We start from the raw sequence: 12711 nt of genomic DNA, 5'->3' as shown, positions 1-12711 counted from the left end.
ATGGTTATAAATGGTCTGTCTGACCATGACGGACAACGAGTTACTTTCAACAGCTTGGGAATTCCTCTGAGTGACACCTCACTTAGATGGAAAACAGTAAGGAAAATAAGTGAGGAAGCTATTCAAACGTTCAGATCATGTCTTCAGCATACTGACTGGACACCTGTTTATCTAGCAGAAACTGCTAATTCAAAATACAATTTATTCACAAATGAGATAGCAGGTATCTTTGAAAGTGTATTTCCAAAAAAGTCATACAGAGTCCAACCTGCAAGGGCTGCAAAAAAACCATGGCTCACTAAGGGCATCATAGCTTCCTGTCAGAGAAAAAGACAACTCTACATAGCATCAAAGACTTCTAACAACCCTGCTCAGCTAAAACATTATAAACTCTACTGTAAAATTCTTGCCAAAGTAATTAAAAACTCTAAAAGTATGTGTATAGCATCTGAAATTACTAATTCTGAAAATAAAATTAAAACAATCTGGAATGTGATAAAGAGAGAAACAGGGACTGTAAACTACACCAAAGACAAAAATATTGTTTTAACTGTTGACAACTCAGAGATAACTAATAGTGAGGAAATCGCTGAAATCTTTAACCAACATTTTTTAACTGTCCCAACACAGATAGGTTGCCATGGTTCTGTAGATAAAGCTGCCCGTATAATGAAAACTAATTTTCCAGAACCTTTCAGTCAAATAAGTGTGCTTCCCATTACTGCCAATGAAATAAAAAAAATCATACAGTCTTTGAAAAATAAACATTCTGCTGGTATCGACGATATTTCAAGCAAGCTGTTGAAGGCTTGCTGTAGTGAAGTGACAGAAGTTTTGTCTCACATCTGCAACACATCCATGCAACAAGGAGTGTTTCCAGATAGAATGATATACTCTGTTGTCAGGCCCCTGTACAAAGCAGGGGATGCTACAAATGTGTCAAACTATCGCCCTATCTCTCTATTAACAACATTTTCAAAAGTCCTAGAAAAAGCTCTGTACAACAGGATTGTGGCACACCTTGGTGACCTGAACATCATTAACAGTCAGCAGTTTGGTTTTCAAAAGGGAGTTTCAATAGGTAACGCAATTTTCTCATTCACAAATGATGTTATAGAGTCTATAAACAGCAAGAGGCTGCCAATTGGTGGCGTTCGACTGTGTAGATCACCAGATACTCTTCAAGAAGGCCTGTCATTATGGAATTACAGGACCTGTAGGGAACTGGTTAAAATCGTACCTCAAAAATAGGAAACAGAAGATTATTCTAGATGTTTCAGATAGTGTATCACAATACACAGTGGACTCTGAGTGGGGAATTGTGCAGCATGGAGTGCCACAGGGATCAGTGCTTGGGCCCTTGCTGTTCCTCATATATGTTAATGACCTGCCTTTATCCATCAATAAGAAGTGTAAATTTACAATGTTCGCTGATGATACGAGCATTTTGGTGGATAATGCGTCAGCTACTGACTTAGAATCCGAGGTCAGTGATATCCTTAAAGAAGTTCTGGGTTGGTTTAGTATTAACTCCCTTTCAATAAACCTGAAAAAAAAAAAAAAAAAACAATTTTATCCAGTTCCAGACAACCCACAAAAGCCCAAAAGAAATAGTTATCACACAGAATGATCAGATGATAAAGCAAGTGTACTTATCAAAATTCCTAGGCATATACGAGGACAGTAGGCTGAATTGGGAACATCACGTTCTACAAACACTAAAACGGCTGACGTCAGCAACATTTGCTTTACGAATTTTGTCACCCTTCAATGACATTACCATCTCAAAGTCAGCTTACTTTGGCTATTTTCATTCAGTCATGTGTTATGGCATCATCTTCTGGGGCAATACACCTGCCGCAAAGAAAATCCTCACAGCACAAAAAAGAGCAATAAGAATCATTTGTGGTGTACCCCCACGAACCTCATGTTGAAATCTTTTTAAACGACTTGAAATACTGACAGCAACATCTCAGTACATATATTCACTGATGTGCTTCATAATAAATAACCCCACTCTGTATGAAACGAATTGCCTACATCATGAACATAACATCAGAAGAAAAGAGGATTTCCACTGTGAGTTAAAGAACTTGACACTTATTCAGAAAGGGGTAAAGTACGCTGGAACGAAAATTTTCAATTCCCTACCCAACAGCATCAAAAGTATAAGGAGTAGTACATCAGTATTTAAACGTAGCTTGAGAAATTATTTACTTGAGACCTCACTTTATTCACTAGAGGAATTCTTTCAGAGAAATAAGTAAAACCCAGATTGGAAAGATGTTTTTAAATTTTTTGACACTGTTTACTGTTAAACTAATGTAATAATGCCCTAATGTAAAAATTCCTGTTTTTCTCATTTCCATTTTTGGGTCACTTTTAAACCCAAAGTGGGGAGTTTTGATTACTGTTCAAGGTTAAAATAGATGCAGTAATGCCCTAAATATGAAACTGCTATCTTCACATTTATGTTGACTAGTTTTTAAGCTAATAAGTGACTTTTGTGCACTGTTATTAATACTATAACAATGTCTTTATTCTATGTATTTTATTATGTACATTGACACGTTCCACATCTGAGTGACTTGCTCACATGTACAGATCTATGGAACAAGTATATAAATAAATAAATAAAAATCTCGGAGAGGAAACCCTGAATCCAGTCACACAACTGAGACTACTCCATATGCACACAATTTGATTAATAATTGCTTGTGAGGAACGGTGTCAAAAGCCTTCTGGAAATCTAGGAATATGGAATCGATCTGAGATCCCATGTCGACAGCACTCATTACTTCATGGGGATAAAAAGCTAGCTGTGTTGCACAAGAACAATATTTTCTGAATCTGTGCTGGTTATGTATCGATATGTCATTTTCTTCAAGGCGATTCATAATGTTCAAGTACAGTATATGCTCCAAAATCCTACTGCAAATTGAGGTCAGTGATATGGCTCTGTAATTCAATTGATTACTCCTATTTCCTTTCTTGAATATTGATGTGACCTGTGCTACTTTCCAGTCTTTAGGAACAGACCTTTCGTCAAGTGAGCAGTTGTATATGATTGCTAAGAAAGGTGCTATTGTGTCTGCATACTCTGAGAGGAACCTGATTGGTATACCATCTGGACTGGAAGACTTGCCATTCTTAAGTGATTTGAGTTGTTTCGCAAAACCCAAGATATCTACTTTTATGTCACTCATGCTAACACCTGTTCTCGCTTCGAATTCTGGGAATATTTACTTTATCTTCTTTCATGAAAGAATTATGGGAAATTGTATTTAGTAACTCTGCTTTAGTGGCACCATCATCGGTAACATTTCTATCGCTATCGTGCAGTGACGATATTGATTATTTTTTTGCCACTGGTGTACTTTATGTACTACTAGAATCTCTTTGGGTTTTCAGCCATATTTTGAGACAATATTTCATTGTGGAAAGCATTGACGTCCACACTAAATTTCAAGCTTCTGTAAAACTTAGCCAGCCTTGGGGATTTTATGTTCTTCTGAATTTGGCATGCCTCTTTGTTGCTTCTGCAACAGTGTTCTAACGTGTTTTGTGTACCATGGTGGATCAGTCCCGTCTCTTATTAACTTATGCGGTATGAATCTGTCTACTGCTGTCGATACTGTATCCTCGAATTTGAGCCGTATGTGGTCTACACTTACATAATTAGCTTGGAAGGAATGGAGACACTCTTAGGAAGGCATCAAGTGAATTTTTATCTGCTGTTTTAAGTAGATATATTTTGCATTTATTTTTAGTGGTTTTGATTGATATGGTTTTGAGCCTCACTACAATGACCTTGTGTTCACTAATCACTGTATCCATCATGACGCTCTCTATTAGATCAGGATTATTCGTGGCTAAGAGGTCAAGTGTGTTTTCGCAACCATTTGCAATTGGTGTGGGCTCGTGAACTAATTGTTCGAAGTAATTCTCAGAGAAAGCATTTAGTACAATTTCGGAAGATGTTTTCTATCTACCACTGACTTTGAACATGTATTTTCACCAACAAATCGAGGGTAGATTGAAGTCTCCACCAATTATAACTGTATGAGTGAGGTACTTATTTGTAATGAGATTCAAGTTTTCTTTGAACCGTTCAGCTATTATATCATCTGAGTCGGGGAGGGGGAGGGGTGTCAGTAGAAGGAGCCAAATTTTGGTACAGCTGTTGAGTATAACCTCTGCCCATAGTTATTCACAGGAACTATCTGTTTCAACTTCACTACAAGATGAACTATTGCCAGCAGACACACACACACACCACCACCTACTTAATTTAATCTATCCTTTCTGAACACAGTTTGCACCTCTGTAAAAATTTTGTGGCGGCGTTCGTAGCGACAAACAATTCGCTGTAGAAACGGCTTACGAAGTCACCGCCACACTTTTAATAGCGGGCCGACCGGTCCGCTGGAACAGTGAACAGAAAGATGAAAACCCAAACACTCTGATTAAATAAAAGTCGGTACTTATCTTTATTAACGAAGATACAGAAACACAGTAGTGAACTCCGTGTCTACAGAAATCTGTCTAGTTCGAGTCGGAGCGGCTAGGTCAACGTCGGCTGACGACAAACAACAACTCTGCTGCGATGAACACACAACTGACTAGCAAGTACACAATTCGGTGGCGAGTATACAACTGAGCGGCGAATACAGAACTGTCCTAGAGCTCGCGACTCCAGCGCTTAAGAAACCAGAAGCCAGCGGTGGCGCGCGCAGACTTGCGGCGATTTCCTGTCTCGCTGGCGCTGCTTATGCGGACGGCGTCCGGACTTTGATGCTGCCAACCTTTTTGGCAGTGGGCTCGGGTGGCATTACTGGCTAGGATATAACAAAAAATTTCGGCGCAATTTATCTCCGGCTTTAGCCAGCTTTCTGTTCCTGTAACGATTTCAGCTTCAGTGCTTTCTATCAGCACTTGAAGCTCTGGTACGTTTCCAACACAGCTACAACTACAATATCGACTGTTGCGTGGTCGATTCCTGTCGTTTCTTTGCCCTGGAGCCCTTTTTGATCTTTCCCAAGACTGTCTAACCTATACCTACCTTTGTAGCTGCCTCCTGTGTGTAGTGGACACCTGACCTATTTAGCGGAACCCGAAATCCTACCACCCTATGGCACAAGTCGAGAAATCTGCAGCTTACACAGTCGTAGAACCATCTGAGCCTCTGATTCAGACCCTCCACTCGGCTCTGTACCAAAGGTCCGCAATCTGTCCTGTCGACGATGCTGCAGATGGTGAGCTCTACCTTCATCTTGCTAGCAGGACTGGCAGTCTTCACCAACTCAGATAGCCGCCTGAAACCAGAGAGAATCTCTTCCGATCCATAGCGACACACATCATTAGTGTCGACATGAGCCACCACCTGCAGTTGGCTGCACCCTCTACCCTTCATGGCATCCAGAAGGACCCTTTCCACATCTTGGATGACTCTCTCGATATGCACACGGAGTGCACATTGGCTTTCTTCCGGTATGGAATGTTTTGGAAGAGTGTTGATAGTTTATTAATGAGATGACAGCCCGTGGTTTTGAATGGGAACCTGTTATCTGTTTCGAGTAATAACAACAAAGATGTGAAATAGTTAAGATTTTTGCATCTCTTACAAATTCCTCCCCAGAATGCAGCATCAAATGCATCACAGGATAGCAGTAACAGCCGTGTTATATAATGTTTTCCATGGAAGTTTAAGCATTAGTGTCATTATATCTTCACTATCATTTGGCCTACACAGCAATGGTATTGCGAATTACATCATCATTTGTTTATGAAGATAATTCTGTGAGTTTCTTCAGAAATATGTACCCTGAAAAATGAATAAGATTGCAAGACCATCACAATAACTCTTCATTGGAGAGATTGCGTTTTTGCAGTATTGTACAAGAATCAATCTTTCACAAATCTTTTGATACTTAAGTGCATCAGTCACTATATCTGAGCAAAGAATTGAGAATGTGTATTTACAGTAATTCTAGTTTTTAATTTCAGATATCAATCTCTATTTTGCACCTGCAGTTTGTTAATGTAGGTCTGTAACCACTCTGAAATAGTTTCCACATACATTAAAAAAAGTGCTTGACAATTGACTCTATCATTTTGTTTTGCTGATAATCAAGTAACATATTTTTTTCCTTCACAGAGGCTCACCCTATTGATCCAGGTGCTTTACATTGCTGCAGCGGTCATCGAGAATCTGATATCCGCCAGATGCTGAGCAATATAGACAGCAGAAATTTCCGTGGTGAACGTCTCTCCACAATTCGCAACCTCAGGAAAAAACATCAGTCGTATGTAAAAGCTGAAAATTCTACACAACAGACAGAGCAGTCTACAACAGAGAATACAGATTCTAATTCTGACACTGATGATGATCAACGGACAGAGGCAAAAAATGATGAAGAGGTCACTACTAATACAGTGTTGGATGGAAGTTTAAATGAAGTTAACCAAAGTTCTGGTAATGGTGGTGTGATCACAGATGACGCCGATACACAATACATTACAGTAGACGGTAATGAAACTAAGTCTTCAGAGTCTTACATAAGTCCTGATAATTCTTCTGAGTCTGTAAATATTTCTGACCGAGACAATTTTGATAACTTTAGTATAACTACAGGAACTGTAAACATGAGTAGTAATGGAGGGTTGGAACTCTCCTCATCATCTGAAGAAGATAAATCGACTCAGAACCATAACAGTGTTCCAGAATATAGAGCAGATGATAATGATCATGTCTATGCAGTCCGTGACACAACTAAAGCAAAAAAGGTAGTGCAGAGTGGCCCAGTGGGAGTAGTGGATAGTGAGAAAGCAGGTGTTAAAATGGTTCCAGCCTGGAATGGAGTAAAAGAGGTTCAACAGATATTCTCATCTGATATCTCATCTGCTCTGAAAGAATTTCTTTTGCCAGGTGTCCCTCCGAAACGTGACTTTGATCCTCAGATTCTGCTCGAGAGGCTGCGCTCAGAAATAAATTACCCTCGCAATATTTCTTGGGAAAGTGACTATGAGGTCCTTTCATGTCTAGCCCAACCATTTGTGCAGCGAATTTCTATGTCTGGTGAAATATTTGGAGCTGAATGAACTAAAAGTTAAGTGTCATTCTAGGCAATAAGATGAGGCATTCTTGTTTGATTGCAAGTGTTGGTATACTCTCTCTCTCTCTCTCTCTCTCTCTCTTTCTCTCTCTCATGGTGGAACAGGCAAGCTCCACTGAATATTAGCACTTCCATTGAAAAGGTGAACCATCTTTGTTGTTATGAGTACAGTTACTTTACTGAATCAGTGGTGGTTTCATTTTGTTTGTAGTGGAAGAAAAGAGCAAGGGCTAGAAATGAAGACCACACAACTTGTCAGTAAACAGTACATAAACCACTGCATTTTCTCGTAAGACTGAGACGGTGTTGACCTACATAGGATATTAGTATTCTGTTATGAACTATGAAATAAAAAAGTCTCATGAACTTATAAAGGTTCTTGCATTTTGTGTAAATATATAGAATGAGGAATTACTGGAACAATATTGTTGAAACATGACTACAAGAAAGAAAAGTATGCCATAACCCTCATTATAAACTAGCGAGTACAAGGAATGTTGGGATGTTTGGTATATGGTGAAATTGGTATGAAATCACTGTTTACAGAAAAATAACAGTAAGGCAATAGAATTAATTGTTCTTCTGTTTCTTCATTGCTGCAGATTAGAACATCTACTATGTTTACTATCGGTTTACCTAATGTGGCTATGGTACAGCTGATCACTCTGTTTACAGTTGCAATTCCTTGCACCTTACAGCATTTTTACTAGTAATGTAACTCACAATCGACAGTCATTTGTGTACAGTCTGAAACATTTATTAGGCTAACTAGCTGCAAATTCCTGAAATATGATGAGGGATGATTGAAAAGATAGTAACAGTCTCATAGAAGTTTGCATGCTACTGTCAGTATTCACTGCATTTTCACTCTTGTACTACACATACTTGAAATAAGTAATTTAGTTTATCACAGTTTTTGTGCGTTATATATATGGGTCTGATTGTTCTAAATACTGTTACAGTTTCAGTGTCAGCTGTTTAGATATCAGAAATAGGAACGTTGTTGGTCTGTTGCAGAAGCAGGAAATGCAGAAACATGTTTGCAGACAGGGAAAGCTTGCACTTTTGCACTTTTTAATGTAGAAACATGTTTGCTGATGGAGCAAGCTTGCATTTTTTTTTTCCATTATTCCCATTTTTAGGTTCAGCACATGGTGGCCACTTTCACTTACTGGATGCAACAGCCATTATATTTCTGTGACCAGATGAAATTCTGATCACCAAGGGAAACCTTACCCCTGTTAGTCATTTACTATTTTCCTTATAAATCCTTCCTACGTATATAATTTTTGAAATTTTCTTCTATTTTAGAGTCATTAGGCATGTAAAACTATTTTTGGGCTGATTCAACAGCTGTGTGTATTGTGCTGCTTTTCTTATAGTACATACATTGTTAATTATTGTCCTATAAAATTAATTGATGCAATGACAGTTGCTTAATTGATAATGTCAACATATATTTCTTTGTGCCGCAGGTAACTGTTTGAACATACAATTTCAAGTAATGTATAGCCTTTAACAATGTTTGCAGTTTAATACTGAAGTCTCTGCTGAAAACCTATTGTCTGTAAGTGACAGTGAAATTTTTGCAGTGTCAAAACAATCAATAACTTATTTGAACACAGAAGATTTTGCTGTAATACATATTCTGTTGAAGAGTCACACTGGCTGTTTCATAAATAATATCCCTGTACTTGCCTTATTTAGACCAAAACCTTATGAACTACGTTAAGGAAATAAATCTGAAAATGTCTGGAATAAGCTGGTGTTGCTCAACACAGGTTCTTCTTCTTCTTCTTCTTCTTCTTCTTCTTCTTCTAGACCACCTCCATGGCCTACTAACAGGTCTTTCTTGGTACTGATGTGGAGCTCCCTCACATTTCTGTGTATTGGAAAGGTCTGTAATAGGACCTACTCAGTCATCTGAGGACAAAAGAGAAACTGAGTAAATTAAGTATGAATTTAACACACCAGACCAATCAGAGGCTTGCGACAGGCTGGGAGCCACACAGCATTGTCACCTTCATATTATTATTATTATTATTATTATTTTATGTATGAGCTGCTATGGACTACAGTTATTTCAGCTCTCTCTTCTTTCTTTTCATCCACAATTCTCTCATTACTTCTCAGTGTTGCTCTCTTCTTTCTTCTGCCCAAGTGACTACAGTCTTCTTCTTGGATTTTTCATGGAAACCTTTGGAGTCCTGTAATTTGTGTCTGAGTGGCAGTTGTTCCTCCAATATCTTGTGGAATAATTTTAAGTTCGTCCATGTCCCTTCCAACTTCTTTGCACAATGTGTTATCCATTTTTAATTTACCAAAGTAAGTAAACAGTCTTTTAGCCAGTCTGTTGGGATTCGTCCCATGTATGTTGCCATAGAAAATTACTCTTAATTTCTCAACCACAACTGCCATTTTTCAAGGTATACATAAAGTTCACTGTTATGACATGTTCTGTGTTGTGTTTTCTCTTTAACTAGCCCCAAAATTTTCCCAAGTAGTTTTCTTTCTGTGGTTTCCAGTGCTTCCATCATTGCCTTTTTGTTCAGAGTTATAAACAGTCTGCTGCATAAAGTGCTTATGGGCGAATTAATATAGAGTTGTATGAAGGTTTAGCATTGATGGATACTGACTTCTTATTATATACATCCTTGGTAAGGTGGTATGCTGCTTTCATTTTATTAACTCGTGGTTTAATGACTTCTTTCTCTGAAATGTCTTGTTCAGATACTTCTCCGAAATACGTGTTAGTTCTCTCAAAGTTTCCATATTTGGTTTTCATTATGTTTGGGACTGCCTTAATGTTAGCCATAAATTTGATTTCCACAAAGGAGGTTTGTAAGCCTGCTTTTTCAGTTTGTTCTTTAAGCAATTCTATTTGTCTAGTGGCTGTTTTCATTGAGTCAAAAAAATTAGCTAGGTCATTCCCAAATGCTAAAAAGTCTATTTGTGAGATGTCTTTTTTGTAACTTAATCTGATGCCTCATTGATTTGGCTTTCTCATAATGACTTTCTCCATTACATTATGACTTTTTCGAAAACACAATTAAAGAGCAGTGAGGAGAGACTATCTCCCTGCCTCACTCCAGTTTTTTTCTCAAAACTTCTAGAAATTTCATCTCTAAATTTTACTTTAGAATTGTTGTTTGTGAGCATCTGTTTATTGGAGCTGTGGTTTTAGTATCAATGCACAGTTTGAGTATTTCAAACAGTGACTTCCTATCAGCTGATTCGTCGACTTTCCTGTCATCATAAAAGCAATTAAGAAATTTTTAGATCTACTTTTCAGATAAATTATTAAAGACTTTAAGTTGATAATCAGCTCTGAGCATGATCTGATCTTTCTAAAATCAATTGATATATCCACCAAAGCAATTTCAGAGTCGAGTTGCTGTTTTACCTTAGCTAATAGCACTTTTGAAAGGTTTTGTAGGTAACTGGTAGGAGACAAATGTCTCTATAGCTGTTCACATCAGTTTGATCACCTGCTTTATGCAGTGGGTAGATCAAGGAAGTCTTCCAGTCTTCAGAAATCTCTTTTGTTAACCAAATATTTTGGACAATTTCTGTTAGGTTTTCGAGAAATTTGTTGTTTGAATATTTCCAAAATTCTGCGATTATGGAGTCCTCCCCAGGTGCTTTATTATTTTCGAGAGATCTGATGTTTTCTTTGATTTCCCCTTTCATTGGGGATCTGAGTCTGGGCACTGAGCTTTTCCTTGTATAAAGTTAAATCTTGATTTCCGACATTCATAACTATTTATTTGTCTATTCTTCCTTTACCCTTCATTTTCAAAACTCAGTATTTGCCGTTTGGTGAATCCATGGTAATATACATACACTTATTTATACCAAAGGTGTCCTCTTTTATTTAAATAAGCATTACTCCAGAGATTCAAACACAAGCAAATGCAGAAAAAATATATTTGATTAAGCAATTGTGTTTTCGAAATTGATTTGCCGATGTCCTAAAGAAGCCTACTTCATTCTTGTAATTTTGATGTTTTAATCATTGCAGGTGTTACCACTGTTCTAAGACAAAACTACATTTTAACTTGTTCAGTATAATTAGGGTTATTTTGAATTTGATGCCTTAGATGTCAATGTTAATCTATATCCTTCACTGTGCACAAGTACCTTCTCCATAACTTTTGAGTGGTTATCACTGTGTTCTTTCATGCTGACATCACCACTTGCTTACACTCAGTAAATGTAACTTATTTGATAGGCTTTTATTTCTCCTTCAAAAATTTCTCGACGTTCATGGTATGTTACACGTCTGAATTATTCACGTTCTTCATATCAATAGTGCAGATTTCTGTGGCAGTGAACAAATAAATGAATTTAAGCCCATCATTGACTAATAGAAATAGTGACCAATTCTTGCTTTTGAAGCTGTCAGAGCTTCTTTGACTGATGTAAAGACCAGAAATCTGCAGTATATTTACTGATCAAGTGATTCCAAAAATTCCATAATATAACTATTTACATAAGAAGAGGAAATTTCAAACATTGCAGCAGATCTTCAGTTTACGTATTTTGCACAAACGTATCAAGGTATACAATTGTTCCTATTATTGCACAAAAGAAAAAATGATTATTGAAATGTTTGTTTTAATATTTGTGATGTATTTTTTTGTTATACACATAATGAAAATAAACAACTTTTAAGAAGAGAACTCAGTCCATTTTTATTACAGTCCCTTATATGCTGGCAGTTTGAAATTCAATGTTGAATACAACACATTGCCCATGTAATTTAGATTTTGCGATTGACAGTGTCACTACAGCAGCACAACACTTGTATCATAATATCACTACTTTTTCCATAGTATCTTCAGTTTTCATTGTTGTTTCCAAAACTGAAGCCAAAATATGAGGTTAATTTCCTTTTAATTTTAGTTACCTCTTTTTTTTTATGAACTGGTAGCTTTGTCATAGTAGTATTTATACACTGTTTGCAAGTGGATTTTGTCCCCCAGTAGGGTTGATGATTGTACGTGGTACTCAACAGCATCCATAGCTGGCTGTTTCACATGCTTGTTGTCTAAAATTCAAACTATGCACTAGGTAAGCCAAACACTGCCTCTCATAACAGTGATTGTTACCTACTGCAGACAATGATGTTTAGCTGCAAGTCTGTCTATCAAATGATGTGTTCCCTGTATCACATTGGTATGATTGCTAATGATCTCTAAGGAAATTAGACACCATGTGTCACAGTTTATTCAGAACAAAGCCTCCATCTCTGTTGACTGAATTGTGTGACTAATCTTGCATTTTTCTTCATTACATCATCCCAGTAGCGTTGTACTTGCACGACAGTGTCACTATTTGCGTATTCTGTTTCTTGCTCACTATTAATTAATTTAATTGCATGCTTAGATAATTATTTTTGTTACATAGCTCCTATGTTTTGCAATATATATGACATTGCTGCCTGTCACCACGTAATCTTGTACCACCAAGCAAGATGACACAGTATACAAGACACTACGCTCACATTCCAGAAGAACGGTGTTCAGATCCCTACCTTGCAATCCAAAGTTAGTGTGGTTTGCCTGAATGATGTAACCTTTGAAAAGAAATGAAA

At 37.4% G+C, this 12711-nt stretch overlaps 1 protein-coding gene across 1 annotated transcript in view; it reads left to right on the top strand.

The window, feature by feature from the left end:
• LOC124605123 (ER degradation-enhancing alpha-mannosidase-like protein 2) overlaps window positions 1-11749 on the top strand; it is a 123021-nt gene extending 111272 nt beyond the window's left edge. The window contains exon 9 of the mRNA XM_047136599.1: window positions 6158-11749. Within this exon, the coding sequence (XP_046992555.1) occupies window positions 6158-7101 (944 nt within the window). The 3' untranslated portion in view covers window positions 7102-11749. The remainder of the gene's footprint in view (window positions 1-6157) is intronic.
• Window positions 11750-12711: the final 962 nt, after the last annotated feature.

This window comes from Schistocerca americana, chromosome 3 (genome assembly GCF_021461395.2).
Source record: "Schistocerca americana isolate TAMUIC-IGC-003095 chromosome 3, iqSchAmer2.1, whole genome shotgun sequence".
Lineage (NCBI taxonomy): Eukaryota > Metazoa > Arthropoda > Insecta > Orthoptera > Acrididae > Schistocerca > Schistocerca americana.
This window is presented reverse-complemented; position numbering and strand designations above follow the sequence as displayed.